Source organism: Odocoileus virginianus, chromosome 31 (genome assembly GCF_023699985.2).
Source record: "Odocoileus virginianus isolate 20LAN1187 ecotype Illinois chromosome 31, Ovbor_1.2, whole genome shotgun sequence".
Lineage (NCBI taxonomy): Eukaryota > Metazoa > Chordata > Mammalia > Artiodactyla > Cervidae > Odocoileus > Odocoileus virginianus.
In genome coordinates this window covers 39,678,177-39,696,264 of record NC_069704.1, presented here as the reverse complement: position 1 = coordinate 39,696,264, position 18,088 = coordinate 39,678,177, and the positions used below count along the sequence as shown (strand labels likewise).

At 47.2% G+C, this 18,088-nt stretch overlaps 1 protein-coding gene across 1 annotated transcript; it reads right to left on the bottom strand.

Moving 5' to 3' along the window:
- Positions 1–9,304: 9,304 nt before the first annotated feature.
- On the bottom strand, positions 9,305–13,708 carry NKX2-6 (NK2 homeobox 6). The gene is made up of 2 exons (XM_020888175.2): positions 13,432–13,708; positions 9,305–9,930 (listed from the first exon to the last, which is right to left on the bottom strand). The coding sequence occupies exons 1-2, from the start codon at positions 13,706–13,708 to the stop codon at positions 9,305–9,307; spliced, it is 903 nt and encodes a 300-aa protein (XP_020743834.2).
- Positions 13,709–18,088: the final 4,380 nt, after the last annotated feature.

Here is an 18,088-nt window from a genome sequence, read left to right as displayed (position 1 = left end):
TTATGAGTCTATTTATGTAATACCTACAACCAGGCAAAATTAAGCCATATTGTTGAGGGATGTTTCCAGATGAGTAAATTCATAAAGAGAAGCCTGTGAATTATTATCACAGAAGTCAGAATAGCTGGTATCTGCTTTAGGGGAGGAAGGAGGGAAGAGGTCTGAATTCTTGGAGGGCTTTGGTGAGAAGGGCTTCTGGGAGCTGGCACCCCCTATTTCTTGACTTGGGAGGTTTACATTTGTGTTTGTTTTGCAATATTTACATTGTATGTGTATGTTATATGTAGTCTTCTGGATATATGATCTAACCTACAATTTAAAAAAACAATAAAAAGCATTTGAATCAATAAAGAACCACTACAAATTAGAATAGTAACTTCAGAGATCTACCTCCTTGATTTTGTAAAGAGGCTGAAGCCCATAGAGGATGCAAGACTTGCTCAAGTTCACCTAGCGGGTCTGCAGAAGACACGCCTAGTCACACTGCGGAAGAATGAAGTCCAACAACTTCTTACTCGGATCCTCCATCATCCTCTGTCTCTCTGAAGAGGCCTCTTTCTGGATGGTGGGATTTGGGGGCACAGCTATTATGCCTGGGAGTTAGTTCCCTTGTTTTGTGAAAAAGGAAAAGGGCAAGTTAGTGGACTGATATGGCGAAGACCTAGTATAAACTCTGATGAGTACAAACACTCTTTTAAAGGATTAACATATTTATTTATTAATTTAAAACTGTTAAACACAATACACGCTAATATAATTATATTTTCTCAAACAAACAAACAAAAAAACAGTTAGGAAGAGTGGCATTGTTTCACATTTTTGCAAATTTCTTCAACATTTGGCTTAATAGAAGATGGTTAGATTTTCACATCTCTGTGAATACATAGAAGAACTGTACAAAAAAGGTCTTCATGACCCAGATAATCACAATGGTGTGATCACTCACCCAGAGCCAGACATCCTGTAATGTGAAGTCAAGTGGGCATTATGAAGCATCACTATGAACAAAGCTAGTGGATGTGATGGAATTCCAGTTGAGCTAATTCAAATCCTGAAAGATGATGCTGTGAAAGTGCTGCACTCAATATGCCAGCAAATATGGAAAACTCAGCAGTGGCCACAGGACTGGAAAATGTCAGTTTTCATTCCTATCCCTAAGAAAGGCAATGCCAAAGAATGCTCCAACTGCCGCACAATTGCACTCATTTCACACGCTAGTAAAGTAATGCTCAAAATTCTCCAACCCGGGCTTCAGCAATACGTGAACCGAGAACTTCCAGATGTTCAAACTGGTTTTAGAAAAGGCAGAGGAACCAGAGATCAAATTGCCAATATCCACTGGATCATCGAAAAAGCAAGAGAGTTCCAGAAAAACATCTATTTCTGCTTTATTGACTATGCCAAAGCCTTTGACTGTGTAGATCACAATAAACTGTGGAAAATTCTGAAAGAGATGGGAATACACACCACCTGACCTGACTCTTGAGAAACCTGTATGCAGGTCAGGAAGCAACAGTTAGAACTGGACATGGAACAACAGACTGGCTCCAAATAGGAAAAGGAGTACATCAAGGCTGTATATTATCACCCTGATTATTTAACTTATATGCAGAGTACATCATGAGAAATGCTGGGCTGGAAGAAGCACAAGCTGGAATCAAGATTGCCGGAGAAATATCAATAACCTCAGATATGCAGATGACACCACCCTTATGGCAGAGAGCAAAGAAGAACTGAAGAGCCTCTTGATGAAAGTGAAAGAGGAGAGTGAAAAAGTTGGCTTAAAGCTCAACATTCAGAAAACTAAGATCATGGCATCTGGTCCAATCACTTCATGGGAAATAGATGGGGAAACTGTGGAAAGAGTGGCTGACTTTATTTTTCTGGGCTCCAAAATCACACTGCAGATGGTGACTGCATCCATGAAATTAAAAGACGCTTACTCCTTGGAAGGAAGGTTATGACTAACCTAGATAGCATATTAAAAAGCAGAGACATTACTTTGCCAACAAAGGTCCGTCTAGTCAAGGCTATCGTTTTTCCAGTGGTCATGTATGGATGTGAGAGTCGGACTGTGAAGAAAGCTGAGCGCTGAAGAATTGATGCTTTTGAACTGTGGTGTTGGAGAAGACTCTTGAGAGTCCCTGGGACTGCAAGGAGATCCAACCAGTCCATCCTAAAGGAGATCAGTCCTGGGTGTTCATCTGAAGGACTGATGCTGAAGCTGAAACTCCAATACTTTGGCCACCTCATGTGAAGAGTTGACTCACTGGAAAAGACCCTGATGCTGGGAGGGATTGGGGGCAGGAGGAGAAGGGGACGACAGAGGATGAGATGGCTGGATGGCATCACCGACTCAATGGGCATGAGTTTGAGTACACTCCGGGAGTCGGTGATGGACAGGGAGGCCCGGCGTGCTGTGATTCATGGGCTCGCAAAGAGTCGGACACGACTGAGCGACTGAACTGAACTGAACTGTACTGGGTCTGTGGCTATACTTTGTTTTAATAAGTATGTGAAAAAAATATGTGCTCACATAGATATGTAGTTGTAAGAAGCAGCAGCATTTTAATAACATTTTCAAACAAGTATGGATATTCCTTTTTTACATTAAAATTTTGTCTTGGGATATGGCTGCTTTACAATGCTGTGTTAGTTTCTGCTGCCCAGCAGACTTGAGTCAGCTACACATCTCTCTCTATCCCCTCTTGTTTGGATTTCCTTACCACTGAGGTCACATAGCACTGAGTAGAACTCCTTGTGCTGTAAGTAGGTTCTCACTAGTTACCTATTTCATATGCAGTATCAGTCGTGTATGCATATCAATTCCAATCTCCCAGTTCATCCCACCCCCTTCCCCCTTGGCATCCATACATTTGTTCTCTATGTCTGTGTCTCTATTTCTGCTTTCCAGATAGGATCATCTATACCACTTTTTCTAGATTTCATATATATGTGTTAATATACAATATTTGTTTTTTTTCTTTCTGACCTAATTCATTCTTTTTTTTTTCCATTTATTTTTATTAGTTGGAGGCTAATTACTTTACATCATTGCAATGGTTATTGTCATACATTGAAATGAATTAGCCATGGATTTACATATATTCCCCATTCCGGTCCCCCCTCCCACCTCCCTCTCCACCCAATCCCTCTGGGTCTTCCCAGTGCACCAGGCCCGAGCACTTGTCTCATGCACCCAACCTGGGCTGGTGATCTGTTTCACCCTAGATAATATACATATTTCGATGCTGTTCTCCCGAAACATCCCACCCTCGCCTTCTCCCAGAGTCCACAAGTCTGTTCTATACGTCTGAGTCTCTTTTTCTGTTTTGCATATAGGGTTATCGTTACCATCTTTCTAAATTCCATATATATGTGTTAGTATACTGTAATGGTCTTTATCTTTCTGGTTTACTTCGCTCTGTATAATGGGCTCCAGTTTCATCCATCTCATTAGAACTGATTCAAATGAATTCTTTTTAATGGATGAGTAATATTCCATGGTATATATGTACCACAGCTTCCTCATCCATTCGTCTGCTGATGGGCATCTAGGTTGCTTCCATGTCCTGGCTATGATAAACAGTGCTGCGATGAACATTGGGGTGCACGTGTCTCTTTCAGATCTGGTTTCCTCGGTGTGTATGCCCAGAAGTGGGATTGCTGGGTCATATGGCAGTTCTATTTCCAGCTTTTTAAGAAATCTCCACACTGTTTTCCATAGTGGCTGTACTAATTTGCATTCCCACCAACAGTGTAAGAGGGTTCCCTTTTCTCCACACCCTCTCCAGCATTTATTGCTTGTAGACTTTTGGATAGCAGCCATCCTGACTGGCGTATAATGGTACCTCATTGTGGTTTTGATTTGCATTTCTCTGATAATGAGTGATGTTGAGCATCTTTTCATGTGTTTGTTAGCCATCTGTATGTCTTCCTTGGAGAAATGTCTGTTGAGTTCTTTGGCCCATTTTTTGATTGGGTCATTTATTTTTCTGGAGTTGAGCTGGAGGAGTTGCTTGTATATTTTTGAGATTAATCCTTTGTCTGTTGCTTCGTTTGCTATTATTTTCTCCCAATCTGAGGGCTGTCTTTTCACCTTGCTTATAGTTTCCTTTGTTGTGCAAAAGCTTTTAAGTTTCATTAAGTCCCATTTGTTTATTTCTGCCTTTGTTTCTAAAATTCTGGGATGTGGGTCATAGAGGATCCTGCTGTGATTTATGTCGGAGAGTGTTTTGCCTATGTTCTCCTCTAAGAGTTTTATAGTTTCTGGTCTTACATTTAGATCTTTAATCCATTTTGAGTTTATTTTTGTGTATGGTGTTAGAAAGTGTGCTAGTTTCATTCTTTTACAGGTGGTTGACCAGTTTTCCCAGCACCACTTGTTAAAGAGGTTGTCTTTTTTCCATTGTATATCCTTGCCTCCTTTGTCGAAGATAAGGTGACCATAGGTTCGTGGATTTATCTCTGGGCTTTCTATTCTGTTCCATTGATCTATATTTCTGTCTTTGTGCCAGCACCATACTGTCTTGATGACTGTGGCTTTGTAGTAGAGTCTGAAGTCAGGCAGGTTGATTCCTCCAGTTCCATTCTTCTTTCTCAAGGTTACTTTAGCTATTCAAGGTTTTTTGTATTTCCATACAAATTGTGAAATTATTTGTTCTAGTTCTGTGAAAAATACTATTGGTAGTTTGATAGGGATTGCATTGAATCTATAGATTGCTTTGGGTAGTATAGCCATTTTGACAATATTGATTCTTCCAATCCATGAACACGGTATATTTCTCCATCTGCTTGTGTCCTCTTTGATTTCTTTCATCAGTGTTTTATAGTTTTCTATGTATAGGTCTTTTGTTTCTTTAGGTAGATATACTCCTAAGTATTTTATTCTTTTTGTTGCAATGGTGAATGGTATTGTTTCCTTAATTTCTCTTTCTGTTTTCTCATTGTTAGTGTATAGGAATGCAAGAGATTTCTGTGTGTTAATTTTATATCCTGCAACTTTACTGTATTCGTTGATTAGCTCTAGTAATTTTCTGGTAGAGTCTTTAGGGTTTTCTATGTAGAGGATCATGTCATCTGCAAACAGAGAGAGTTTCACTTCTTCTTTTCCTATCTGGATTCCTTTTACTTCTTTTTCTGCCCTGATTGCTGTGGCCAACACTTCCAAAACTATGTTGAATAGTAGTGGTGAGAGTGGGCACCCTTGTCTTGTTCCTGATTTCAGGGGAAATGCTTTCAATTTTTCACCATTGAGGGTGATGCTTGCTGTGGGTTTGTCATATATAGCTTTTATTATGTTGAGGTATGTTCCTTATATTCCTGCTTTCTGGAGAGTTTTAATCATAAATTGATGTTGAATTTTGTCAAAGGCTTTTTCTGCATCTATTGAGAAAATCATATGGTTTTTATCTTTCAATTTGTTAATGTGGTGTATTACTGACCTAATTCATTCTGTGTGACAGAGTTAGGTCCATCCACATCTCTACAAATGACCCAGTTTCATTCCTTTTTATGGCTGAGTAATTATAAACACTTTCAAATGCAATCTTTAAAGCATTAAATATGCCCCTCCATGTTTTTGGAGAAGGAAATGACAACCCAGTCAGTACTCTTGCCTGGAAAATCCCATGGATGGAGGAGCCTGGCAGGCTGCAGTCCATGGGGTAACAAAGAGTCGGACACGACTGAGTGCCTTCACTTCACTTCTCCATGTTTTATCTTCATAATGACAAAATTATGGGAAAAAAATACCAGAAATCTCTGGCCACCCTGAGGTCTGCAGTTGACTCATGCTGCATGGGATTTGCAGATAGTATCAAATGAGGCTGGCTTCAAGGGGCCAGGGTCGGGGGTGGGGGAGGAAGGACAGGGAGCCAGGAAGTCTGCAATTTTATTGACTTACCCACCTGGCCTAGGTGAGACCCTAGCCCTGGGATGGTCAGGAAAGGAACCTCTGCTATCTCTCTGAGAGCTTTTTTGTTTTGTTTAGAGGTCAATTACTTCCCATTTGGGAAACTTGTGAACATTAAGAGGTGACTGGAGTGACGGGACTGAACGATGCAGATAAGAGACTGATAGCTTACAGAGCGGCTCCCTGGTGAAAGCCCTGCCTTGGATAAGCTGCTCTCAGGCAAGACACACAAAAAGAGGCAGCTTTCAGTGTGAAGGAGAGATTACAGGATGGAAGATGGGCAGCTGATGGGGGTGGGCTTGATGAGCTGAGTGAGGGATGTGTTTTAAAGTGATCCTGACAGGATCACTTAAAGTGGGGAGATGGGAACAGAGAGTTTTCCTTTGCTTTCCTTTCCTTTTGGAAAGAAATCTTAGTGTCCTGTGAATCTCAAATTTCCAAGCTCTTATCTAAGGGAAAAATCACATGGGTTGCACATGGACAAGGTTTTGTTATGGGTTTTGCTTGTTTGCTTGGGTCAGTGAATATGCTTGCTACAGCAAACCAGACAGCAAAACAGAAAATGTCCCAGGTCAATGGAATATCTTGGGTGTCTGTGAAAACAAGACCCACTCCTGCCTCCCGCACTCCCTCAGCCAACTGAATGCAGTTTACAAAGTCCCAGAAGCTGGCCTTGAACTGCATCTCCCACTACTAGAAAATACGAGTCAAGTTTTGGCATGTGCCCGTTTACTTTTTATCATCCCTAAGTCCTAGACCTTTGTCAGTAAGTAGTGTCTTTCCCCCAATCATCAAGCGAATCCACCTCCTCTAAGCACCTTCTCTAGGCATCCCAGCTCACACAGGATTTTCATTCTTTCTAGACAGCTTACTGTCTGTCTGCCCTTGACATGCAGCATATCCCACCTTGTATTTTTAGATGCCTTGCTCATGTTAGTCTCTGGCATGCAATTAGATAATAAATTTCTTAAGGGCAGCAGCCAAATCTTATTTTCTCTTGTGTTCCATGTTCAGTGATGAGTGAGATACTAATGATTGAACTAAGCTCCCATCCTCTTCACTTGCAGACCCGACCACAGCTATGGCTCTCCCTCTGGGCGTTTCCATGTGGCACAAAGCCTGGAGGGAGCTGGGGAGGCAAGTTCTATTCAGAACAACACTGCTGCACACTGGAAACTAATGCAATGTTGCATTGGGTTGGCCAAAAATTCCCAAACACTCTTACACACTTTTGGGCCAACCTAATACTTCAACTGTATTCCAAAAAAAGAAAGAAATGAAAAGGACAACCATTTTGTGGTTGGTAACCACTCCTTGGGTTGCAAGAGAGTGGAGGGTGAAGAGAATAGCATTTATTAATTTTCTACTCTGTACCAAGTACTTTGCTAGATCCATACAAGGATGACTTATATTTCTAGGTAAGAACTTAGAAGAACCAAAGAAGAACAACAAAAGAGTCTTAAAAATTAACATATAGTAGCCTAGAATCTGATCTCAGGGAAATTTAATACAACTTGTTGAACAACTGAAGGCTAGAGAGATGGGTGCTCAGCGACAGTACTGAATTTAACTCAACTGTCATAAATCTAAGGCCAGGGTCCAAGAGTAACTTTTCCTCTTGTAAGGAATAACTCCTGCGCCCAAAGTGAAAGAAGAATGACAACACCCTGACAGATTTATCATAATGGTGATTTGAATTGTAGTGTCTCTCTTAGTCTTAGCTTAATTGACCAAGGAGTACTTACTGAGAGTTCCTAATTTAAAATATACAGACCATACTTTTTAATCCCAGGCATATAAGACTGACTATAATAGGAAGACACCACAGGGTGGTTTCTAAAAACACTTTTATTAACAGATTTTTATGGAGAAATAAAAGAGAAAAGGGATGGAAGCAAAAAGAAGAGAATGTAAGGAAATTCTAGTAAACAGAAATATGAGTAATTACACTTGTTTTTAACTTACACATAAACTTTAAGAGATACAAACTGTCAATAGTCAGGCATAGTTTACATAGGACTAAGCAGTCCTTGTTCCCACATTGGTAAAACACACACACACACACACGCACGCACACACACACACAAACTAGGGCAAATTCAGAAATGAGAATATGCAGGGCTGGTACAATTTAAATATTAGACTTTATTAAATAATAGAAGTTAACTTCTGACAAGTTAGTGGTCCAGGGGATGACAATGCATACTTTTTCATTGTCTTAGGAAAAAAAAAAGATATCCAAGAAAGCAAGAAATGAGTCTGATTTTCCTATTAATACCTACTAAAGACAACTTATTTGATACCCACGTGCCCATTAATAAAATGAGTTTGTTTTCAGTCTTCAGTGAGCATGGTTTCAAACATATTTGTGCCTGGGGGAGTTATACTTTCCCCTAAAGTTCAGGTTTCCTGCCCATTATGTCAGGACAACTGGAAGCTCCTTACCTGATGGGAAATTTAGAAGCCTGCTACCTTCTGAAAGAACATCTATAGGAGCAGGCTGGGAAGGGGGTTGAGATAGATAACCCCTCCAAGAGCTGAATGCAAGTTTTGTTTCTCTAGGGAATTCTCTGTGTACTGAAGACTAGAACTTCTGCGTTTCATTTTTGCTTTAATTCTGAGCTCTTCAGCAGAATCGAGAAGTGGATAAATTCTAATGGCATATATACAACACACACACACACATACATATTTAGGCTGAGCTGAAAACGGGAGAAAAGATGCACTTACAGTGAGGGAAGAACTAGAGAGTGGTGAATACCTTCTAGAGAACAGCTGTGGCTCCGGGAAAAAGCGCTGGCCTAGATTAACACCGAGTCCCAGGGAGTGAGCGCTGGAAGCGGGTGCGCGGGCAGACTAGCCCCCGCAGGAGCGCGTGTCTCGCCCAAGTCTTCTTTGCTCCCCGGTCGGTCGTCCTCTTCCAGGCTCTTCATCCCTCTCCCCCGGCTCATCTCATTTTCTCCCTCTTTCCCCGCCTGTTGCCTTTAATTGAGGGGTCAGCAACCCCGTCATCTCGCCATCCTCCGGGGCTGCCGCGCACAAATAAAAAAGCCTCACAGCCCCTGGGTTTGAGGCCTGAAAAGTCTCCTGCCTTAGTACTATCTGACCCCCGAAACTGTCAGCCACGCTCTGCTTCTCCCCTTCCCGGTGTCGCTGGGTGGGCGGCTGGCGGAGACCTGGCATTGTGTCTTTTGGGAGGAGATCGCCCCCAGGGCCTTCAGCTGGAGGGCTGCTCGGGGGGCAATTCGCAGTCCCGGACACCGCTCGGGAGAGAAGTGCCGTCGGGTCGCCTGCTTCCTCCTCGGCGGCGGTCCCTCATCCCGGCCGCAACCAGACAGCGGGGAGGCGGGATTGAGCCTCTGGTCAGGGTGACATCCGAGACAAGACGCCTCACCAGGCCCTGACACCCTGCAGCGCGGCGGGCAGAGCGCTCTGCGGGCTGGCGCTCGGCCCACCTGCGCCGAAGCCCGAACTGGCCTGCGGGACTGGGGGCGCGGGACCCGGGGGTGCGCCCGCGTAGCCGCCGCCGTAGCCCGCACAGTAGGGAGCGCCCGCGTAGTGGCCGTAGCAGGAATAGGGCGCCGCCGCCGCCCCGTAGGGGCCGGGGAAAGCGGGCGCGCTGGGTCCCAGGCAGGGCTTGCCATCGCGCACCAGCACGGGCACCGCCACCCGGCGTGGCGCTAGGGGGTGGCCCGCCAGTTCCAGGGACTTGTCCTGGCGCTGTCTCTTGCACTTGTAACGTCGGTTCTGGAACCAGATCTTGACCTGCGTCGACGTGAGCTGCAGCGCGCTGGCCAGATGCTCGCGTTCCGGGGCCGACAGGTACCGTTGCTGCTTGAAACGTCGCTCCAGCGCCAGCACCTGCGCCTGCGAGAACAGCACACGCGGCTTCCGCCGGGGCCGCGCGGCTGGACGCTCCGCGCCGTCCCCGCGCGCGCCGCCGCCGCTGTCCCCCACGCGGCGCTCAGGCACCCGGGTCCCGCCGCCGGGGAACGAGGCCGCGCTGAGGACGGGCTCTAAAAGCACAGGAAGGAACACCGTCAGCGCCAGCCTAAGGCTCACCGGAGCGATTTTCCCAAGGGACGCCCCTCCTCCCTGGTAGCCTTCACCTTGCGCGCCGGTCTCTTCCTTCTGCTCACCCCCTCACCCAGTCCCAGGTCGCTCTAAACGTTCTTTTCCCCCAAGTTGTCTCTTTTGTACCTGTGGTGATGATTGGTGCTAGTAGTTTAGTCCCTAAGTCGTGTCTGACTCTTGGGATCCCATGGACTGTAGCCCATCAAGCTCCTCTGTCCATGGGATTTGGCCAGGCAAGAATACTGGAGTGGATTGCCATTTCCTTCTCTAGGGGATCTTCTGGATCCAGGGATTGAATTCAGGTCTCCTGCGTTGCAGGCAGATTCTTTACCGACTGAACCACCAGGGAAGCGTAATGCAAGTTGTGACTCTGTGTTTCTCAGTGTACAGCCGTTTCCCCAAAGGTAGACTCTTGGTCAATACTCTAAGCTTCATTTTCTTCTTAGTTGTCTGTATCTGGGCTGTTCACTTTGACTGCAATTCTCAGGTGTGGGTAAGTTTGGGGAAACATTTGCTGCCAGTCTATTCGATAGAGACTAACTTTAGATTGCTCTTGGTGGAGAAGGAGAGAGAGCCTGGTTATCCATTGTGGCCCCCGCTTCTGACGCAAGTGCCGGGTGCTACCCACCTTTACTGGCATCCTTGCTTCTTTTGTCATCCGGGACCCACCCCATGTTTCTGGAACACGATGCTTTGTAATCCAAATTAACAAAACAAAATAATTTCTGGCTCCTGATTCTTGGCTCAGAAACTAAGGTTCTCTTTGCAGGTATATAAATCTGAGATCCACATTTGGCTTTTTTTTTTTTTTTAAGTGAGCTCTTTCCTCTTTCTGACCTCCCTGGCAAGCAGGTGGCATTGGCTTCTCCCTGACTTCCTGTTTGAAAGAGGCAGAGCTCCCAAAGATCACCCCAGGGCAGCTGTGCCCAGCCTGCCAAAATGCAAGCTTCCTTTGCTTTTATCCTACATCTCTCCTATTTTGGCAAAGCTCTATTTTTACCCAAGGATAAGAAGGGAGGCTTCCCAGGTGGCTCAGTCGTAAAAAAAATCTGCCTGCATTGCTTGCCAGTGCAAGAGACGTAAGAGACTCGATTTCTATCCCTGGATCAGGAAGATTCCCCTGGAGAAGGAAGTGGCAAACCACTCCAGTATTCTTGCCTGGAGAATTTCATGGACAGAGGAGCCTGGCAGCTGACAGTCCGTGGGGTTGAAAAGAGTCAGACACAACTGAGCCACAGAGGAAGAACAAGCAGGGAGGCAGTGCTAAGTTTTCATGAAATTCATGAGAGGAGAAAACCGGAATGTGGAGTGATGCATGCGTGTGGTGAGGTAGAGCAGGATGCTCCTAATTAGACCCAGTGCTGTCGGAACCGACTCAAATCCACAGCCAGCTGGCACAGTCTCCTGTGGGATGGCATTTCAGATTGAGGAAACAAGACCTTCCTCCTGCAAAGCCTGTGTTCAGACAAACTGAGAACGTCTCTCCCCGCAAGGAGGAAAAATATTGACAAGGGTTTGTTTTCTTAGCAAATCAAAATGTAACCGCTGGCCTTCAGTGACTCTGTGGAGCCAACAAGACTCCACTTGGGAGTTGCTGACCACTCAGGCTGAGGGGCTTCAGGCCACGCCAATCCCTCCCAGTCACAGTTTGGAGTCCCTGTCACCCTGTGTCCCTGAAAGCAAGGAGGGGATGGAGGAGGAGCACAGAGTTCCCCAGGAATGTCCCTTCTGCGAGTGATCAGTGGCTGCCATGGCCCCTGGGCTGAGATCCTGGAGCCCGGCCCCTTCTCATTGTCACTGCCCCAGGCGCAACAGCAGCGGAGGAGCGCGCTGCAGTGTCTTCAGCAGCAGGTGACAGCAATGGTCAGAGGAGTGTGACCCTTCTTTGGCAAAGCCGAAATCAAAGGTCAGTTGGCTGAGCAGCACTGGGGGAGTTGAGGACTTAGAGTCTGCTGCAGAAAATTCACAGGTTTCTTTAGGAACACAGACAAGTGTACCATTCTCCAGGCTCCTGGCTGCTGCCGTGTTGTGTTCAGTCACACTGTGTCTGACTCTTTGTGACCCCATGGACTGCAGCACTCCAGGCTTCTCTGTCCTTCAGTATCTCTCAGAGTTTGCTCAAACTCCACTGAACCCATGATGCTGTCCAACCGTCTCATCTGATGTCGTCCCCTTCTCCTCCTGCCCTCAATCTTTCCCAGCATCAGGGTGTTTTCCAATGAGTTGACTCTTCACATCAGGTGGCCAGAATGTTGAAATTTCAGCTTCAGCATCAACCCTTCCAATGAATATCCAGAGTTGATTTCCTTTAGGATTGACTGGTTTGATCTCCTTGCAGTCCAAGGGGCTCTCGAGTCTTCTAACTCCAAACGAGCATCTTTATTTTCTTCATGTGGTCAGTTTGAGGCTCAAACAGAGTGGCTGTGGCACAGTCTGGCTGAGGAGACCGGGCCTGCGAGGATCCTCCTGAAGCCCCCAGACCTGCATGAAGGCTGCGAACTGAGACGCAGAGTTTGGCAAGAGGAAGAGTGGCTTTTTCATCCCTCAGACTGTCGAGTCTCCCCTGCCAAAGCTTCCCAGATGGCAGGAGCCAACCCATCACAAGCCCTGTCCACCTCTTCCTGCAGCTGGATGCAGATCCCTGGGTCTGTCTGCCAACGTACAGGTTGTGCCTTCAGAGACCAGACGCTGAGACTCTGCTGGTACCGTCTGTCTCCCAGAGCAGCTAAAACTCGAGGTGCCCTTACTGAGCTGCAGTCAGAAGAACGACTGGGCTGGCCACTCAGCAAGCCCCAAGAAAAGAATGGGCTGGGACTGATCCCAGAGCCTAACAGAGCTTCCTCTCCCAAAGCGCCCCGCTGCTTTGACGGCTCTGCTTTTGGCAGATGGTCTAGGGTAGAGAGAGACTAGGAGATGGCAGGGAAAGCTGGTGGTGATGAAGCACAGCGAAGGTACTGAAGAGGATTTTGCTGTAAGAAAGAAGCTATGCTCTGTGATGACCTAGAGGGGTAGGATGTGAGGGAGGTTCAAGAGAGAGGGGATATATGTCTACTTATGACTGATTCACTGTTGTATGGCAGAAATCAACACAACATTGTAAAGTAATAATCCTCCCATTAAAAATCAATTTTAAAAAAGGAAGAGAAACTGGAGTTTCTGGAAACTGCCTCAGTGAGTAGGGAGGGATGTGTTTCTGGGAATCACGTAGGACAGGCTGTGGAAATCGTGAAACCCTAAGATTCAGGACCTTATTTTCGTTAGGAGGTCTGGAGGGGGCTGAGAGTCCAGTCCTTCTGAGTCTTCGAGTGAAAAAAAATGGGGCTAGCCCTAGGAGCCGGGAAGACCAGGAGATGAGTGTCCCTCCCCCCCAAACGCCAATTGGTAATGATCCAACCCCACTCCTTGGTCTCCCTGTAGGATCCGAGACCCCAGCTCGTACTCACCTGGCTCACCCACCGGTTCAGCGTCCATCTCTGTGACTAACTCACAGGGACCCCCGGCAGGCTCCGACCCTTCCTGCCTCCTGTCTTCGCTGTCTGCGCTCCGGATGCTGGGGACCGCGGAGCCTCGCTGTTCTGGGACCGCTCGCAGGTACTGAAAGTTTTCCGGGCTCCTCCGTGTCCTCTGGAGTTGCAAGGCATCCGGGCCGAGATGCTCACGCTCCAGGCTCAGGATGTCATTGACCGAAAAGGGAGTGGAGGTGACGGGGTTAAGCAACATCCCAAAGGCGGAGGGGGCGGGGCTGGGGCGTCCCTGGTCCCCACAGAGCGGAGCGCCCAGAGCTTTCCGTTTTGTCGCTGCAGGCCCCGCAGACCCAAGATCTGCGACAGACGCCCAGCGTCCCGGATCGCGCCTTCCTCTGGACCATCCCTGCCAGACGATTGACCCTGAGAGCCGAGTGACAAAACCGCGGAATCCCATTGGTTCCTGCGGAATCCACGTGTTAACTTAGCATCTTCCCCGCCCGCCAGCCGCCCACCCGCCGCAGTCCTTTCTTCTCTAGCCCTCCTAATTTCTCACCAACCTCCAGCCACTTTCCGGAAGGTTTGGGTTCTCAAAAGCAAGGGAAAGAGGAGAGAGAGTGCGCGCGCCTCGCATGTAATGTGAATACACTACAAACCAGAGCTTCCGAAGTCAACCTTGGGTCCCTCGGGACTCTCCTAGAAAGTGTGCTCTCGGAGATGGGGGTGGAACCCTTGCTCTGCAACCCGAGTCGGTCCCTCCCGACAGGGCTGGAAAACTCTAGAGCGAGACCTATGGGCACGCGCAGGATTGGAGCTGAACGCCGGAGTCTTAGTGCGCGCGCCGACGGAGCCAAGAGGCTGGGAGCTCCTTCCAGGGAGCAGAAGCTGGACCCTGGAGGAGCGAGTCTTGACTCTCCACGGCCAAGACTGATGTGGAACTGCCTCATTTATAGCCGAGTCGGGTGCGGGAAACAAAGATCTGCCACTTCCCAGGAGGGACCTCTCAGCCCTGGAGCTAAGAAAGGCTTTAGGAGCTATGCCAAGGGAGATTCTGGCCTCTTTGCAGGCTCCCGAGTGGGTGGAGAGGAAGAAAGGAATCGCCCTCTCCCCGGTGTAGGTGCCAGACAGGGGCTCACTTTACCTTTCACGACTCTAAGTCCCTTCTTTTCCTCCCCTAATTTACCCTCCCTAAAGTTGTCTTGAGTGTGTGAGCTTGCGTGTAGGAACGCGGCGTCCCTTGAAAGGGTGGGAAGTTTTGACTAGCATCAGATCTTTAGAAAAGCTCCTTGGACGCAGCCAGCGTCGAATAAAGGGAGCCTGTGTGTACAGTGAAGGAAATGGCAACGAACTCCGGTATTCTTGCCTTGGTAATCCCACGGTCAGAGGAGCCTGGTGGGCTACAGTCCATGGGGTCGCAAAGAGTCGGACACGACTGAGCGACTAAGCGTGCACGTTGGTGTGTAGTCTTTAGGAACACGTAGGTGCAGTCCACAGATCCGGACTCGCCCTGGAACGTATCATCTGTAGGCTTTGAGCGAAGTATTGACTCTTCCAATCTCAGGCGTAATGAAAAAAAAGAAAAAAGGAGATAAGAATAAGCCCATAATAGGATGACTGTGAGAATTAAATGGGATTATGTGTGTGTGAAACTGTAAGGATTATGACTACTTATACTACATGGTTCGGTCAAACATAATTCGAGGTCAACGGTCAGAGCACAGAATCTAAGAAATTTAAAAAAAATTTAAATTCAAATGAGACCTCATTAGAGTTCTTTTTGGAAATTCAGATAAAATGTTTCTTAAATAAACCTTCTTTGGAGAATTGGATATTCTAAGAACTGACTGGGCATGATTATTTCCTGAAACCTTGATAAACTGTGTACATCTCCCCAGTCTAGTGGGCACAAAATTTCTTGCAAAAATTAATGCAGATTTGATGGTTCTTCCAAGAAATGATTTCTATATACTGTATCATTTGATCTTTGCATCAAAGACATACCCGAGTGTTTTCAGTTTCTCTTTTCTTTTCTTATTGAGGAATTGAAATCAGAGAAGCTGAGCAACCCAGGAGGTGACCCAACTCCTCGACGGCAGGGTGAACCAGGACTTCTGTTTTGCTAAAACAAAATCCTCCCACCTCCCTGAGATATGGCTTTGCCCTCAGAGATGTCAAAATCTTTCAATGACCCATAAATTTATTTAAATGTTTTTATTTTATGATTATAAAAGTCATGCACACTTTGGAAAAACTAAGGAAAAGTTGAAAAGAGCATAAGCTCCATATAGAAATGATATTTTAGCTCTCTTAAGTATATATTTCTGCAGTATGAGCTCATAAGGTAGATGAAGCTTATATATTTTAAATTTACATTATAAGCATGTCTAGCTTCAATAGAGTTTTTACAGTTATATTTTTAAATGGCAATGCAATTGTCCATGTTATGGCTGGCCACCTGATTCAAAGAGCAGACTCATGTGAGGCAGTTGATGGGATCGCAAAAAATCGGACACTACTTAGCCACTGAACAACAGTGAATGAACCGGAAGAAACTGTTTATAATTTTAGATTATAGCGATTTGTTTTTCTGTCGCTATGAATAATTCTTCAGAGAACATCCTTGTCAACATTTTGGATTATTTTCTCGGGAAAAATATATAGAATAAACAATGAATCAAATAATACGATGCTCTAAAATACATTCCATGACTTCCTAGAAAAACGGTATTAAGGTATCCTCCTCCTTTCAGAGGTACAAGCGATAGGTAGGTGAATATTTACAACCACCACCAGGGCACCCAAAAGATGGAGAATTTCTTGATAGAACTTTTCCATTCAGAGCACGTGGGGTGGGCGCTCCTCCTACTTCGCTCCCACGTCTCAGACCTCGCCTTCCAAGCTCGGCTGGGAGTGGATCCTGTTTAAAACCTTTAAGCCTCAAACCTCCCAGCGCGTTATTCTAGAGTGGAGTTCTCTCGGCGGACTGCGGCCCTCAAGGAAGTCATAGAAGAAAGAACATCTTGAGAGAAATTGGCATCAGCAGCCGTGAGTTAAAATCCTGTTCTCAGGTCCCGGTTTGCTGCGAAGGGTCAACTGAGATCTGGGACATGGGAAGGACTCCCAAACCCTCTCAAGCGGTGCAAACACGAATCTGCGTTACCGAAAGGGCTCAGGCTGCCCCAGGCAAATCCGAGGAGAGGAGACCACAGCACGCTGGGCCACCGCGGTCGCGAGAGCAGCGGGCGGAGAACCTGCATCTCAGCGCTCGGGGCTCGGCTTCCAGAGTCACCTCCGCGGCTTCGGATCACCGGTTCCCGGGACATCGCGGCAAACCTGCCGAGCCTCCGCGACCCCTACCCTTTCTTCCGGATTCAGCGCCAGGGCGCTCAGAGTCGCGCGCAGGAGAGTGCAACAGATGCGCCGATCTCGTCCCTTCCCGATCAACCTGTTGCCGCCACGTTAGACCAGCCGGCGGCCGGAGAAGAGCTCGAGCAGGAGAGCAGGAGCGCGGGAGTCCCGGAGGGGAGCGGAGGGACCAGGCCCAGCGTGGGCAGAGAAGCCCGGAGTCCCGGCTCTTAGGCGCAGCCTGGTACTCAGCGCAGCGTGGATTAGAAGGTGCAGTGTGTGTGAGTGTGAGTGTGAGTGTGTGTGTGTGTGTGTGTCCCTTGGGCCCGAGTGGAGCACTCACCGTCTCTGTACTTAAGATAGAGCGGACCGTGCTGGGCGGCGGGGAGTAGTGGTGGCCGGGGCGGATCTGCCTTCTTCCACTCGCGCACACAGTAAACGCTCCAACAATACTGGGTCCTCAGGCGTGTTTTGAGCGCCTGCCTTGCGCCAGTTATGCCCAGGCTCTGAACATAGTGAGGAAATGAGGGGGTCTTCGCCCTTTAATTTTATCCCATTCTGGCAAGGGAGCACGTCTGCGTGCTCAGTCGTGTATGACTCTTTGCGACCCCACGGACTGGAGCCCGCCTGGCTCCTCTGTCGAAGGGATTTCCCAGGCAAGAATACTGGAGTGTCACTGCCTCCTCTAGGGGATCTTCCCGACACAGGGATGGATCCTGCGTTTCCTGCACTGGCAGACAGATTCTTTACCACTGAGCCACCTAGGAAGTCCCCTTCAAGGAAGACAAACTCCTGTACCATTCCCACAAAGCGTGATGCCTGGCACAGTCATATGGAATTCACGCACAATATTTATTGAAACTTTTCCCATTGGTGGTTAACAAAAGTTCTTTTGCCCCCCTATTTCAGACTTTCCCAAAATGAGGAGATTCCATCTTTAAAATTCGATACACAACAGGCGACTTTCCAGGCTGGCACTGGGGCCCATGGGCTTCCAGGAAATCAACGGTCTCTAAGGTCTTTGATGGGAGTCCCCATGAGACCGGACTGGGTCCCTGGGTCTGTGGTCACAGCTGTATTCCCAGGCCAGTCACTAGCACAGTAGCTCTTCAATCAACATTTCTTCCACAAAGAAACTTACCTTGTTTACCTGGGGATAGTCCCTCGGATACCCTGAGGTCTGATTCAGTGGTGTCTCTGGACTGCAACAAGTGGGGAGACTGATCGCCATCCCCCGCACTGGCCCTTTCTGCTTTGCCATGTTTTTTTGTGGGGTTCTTTAGCCCACAGT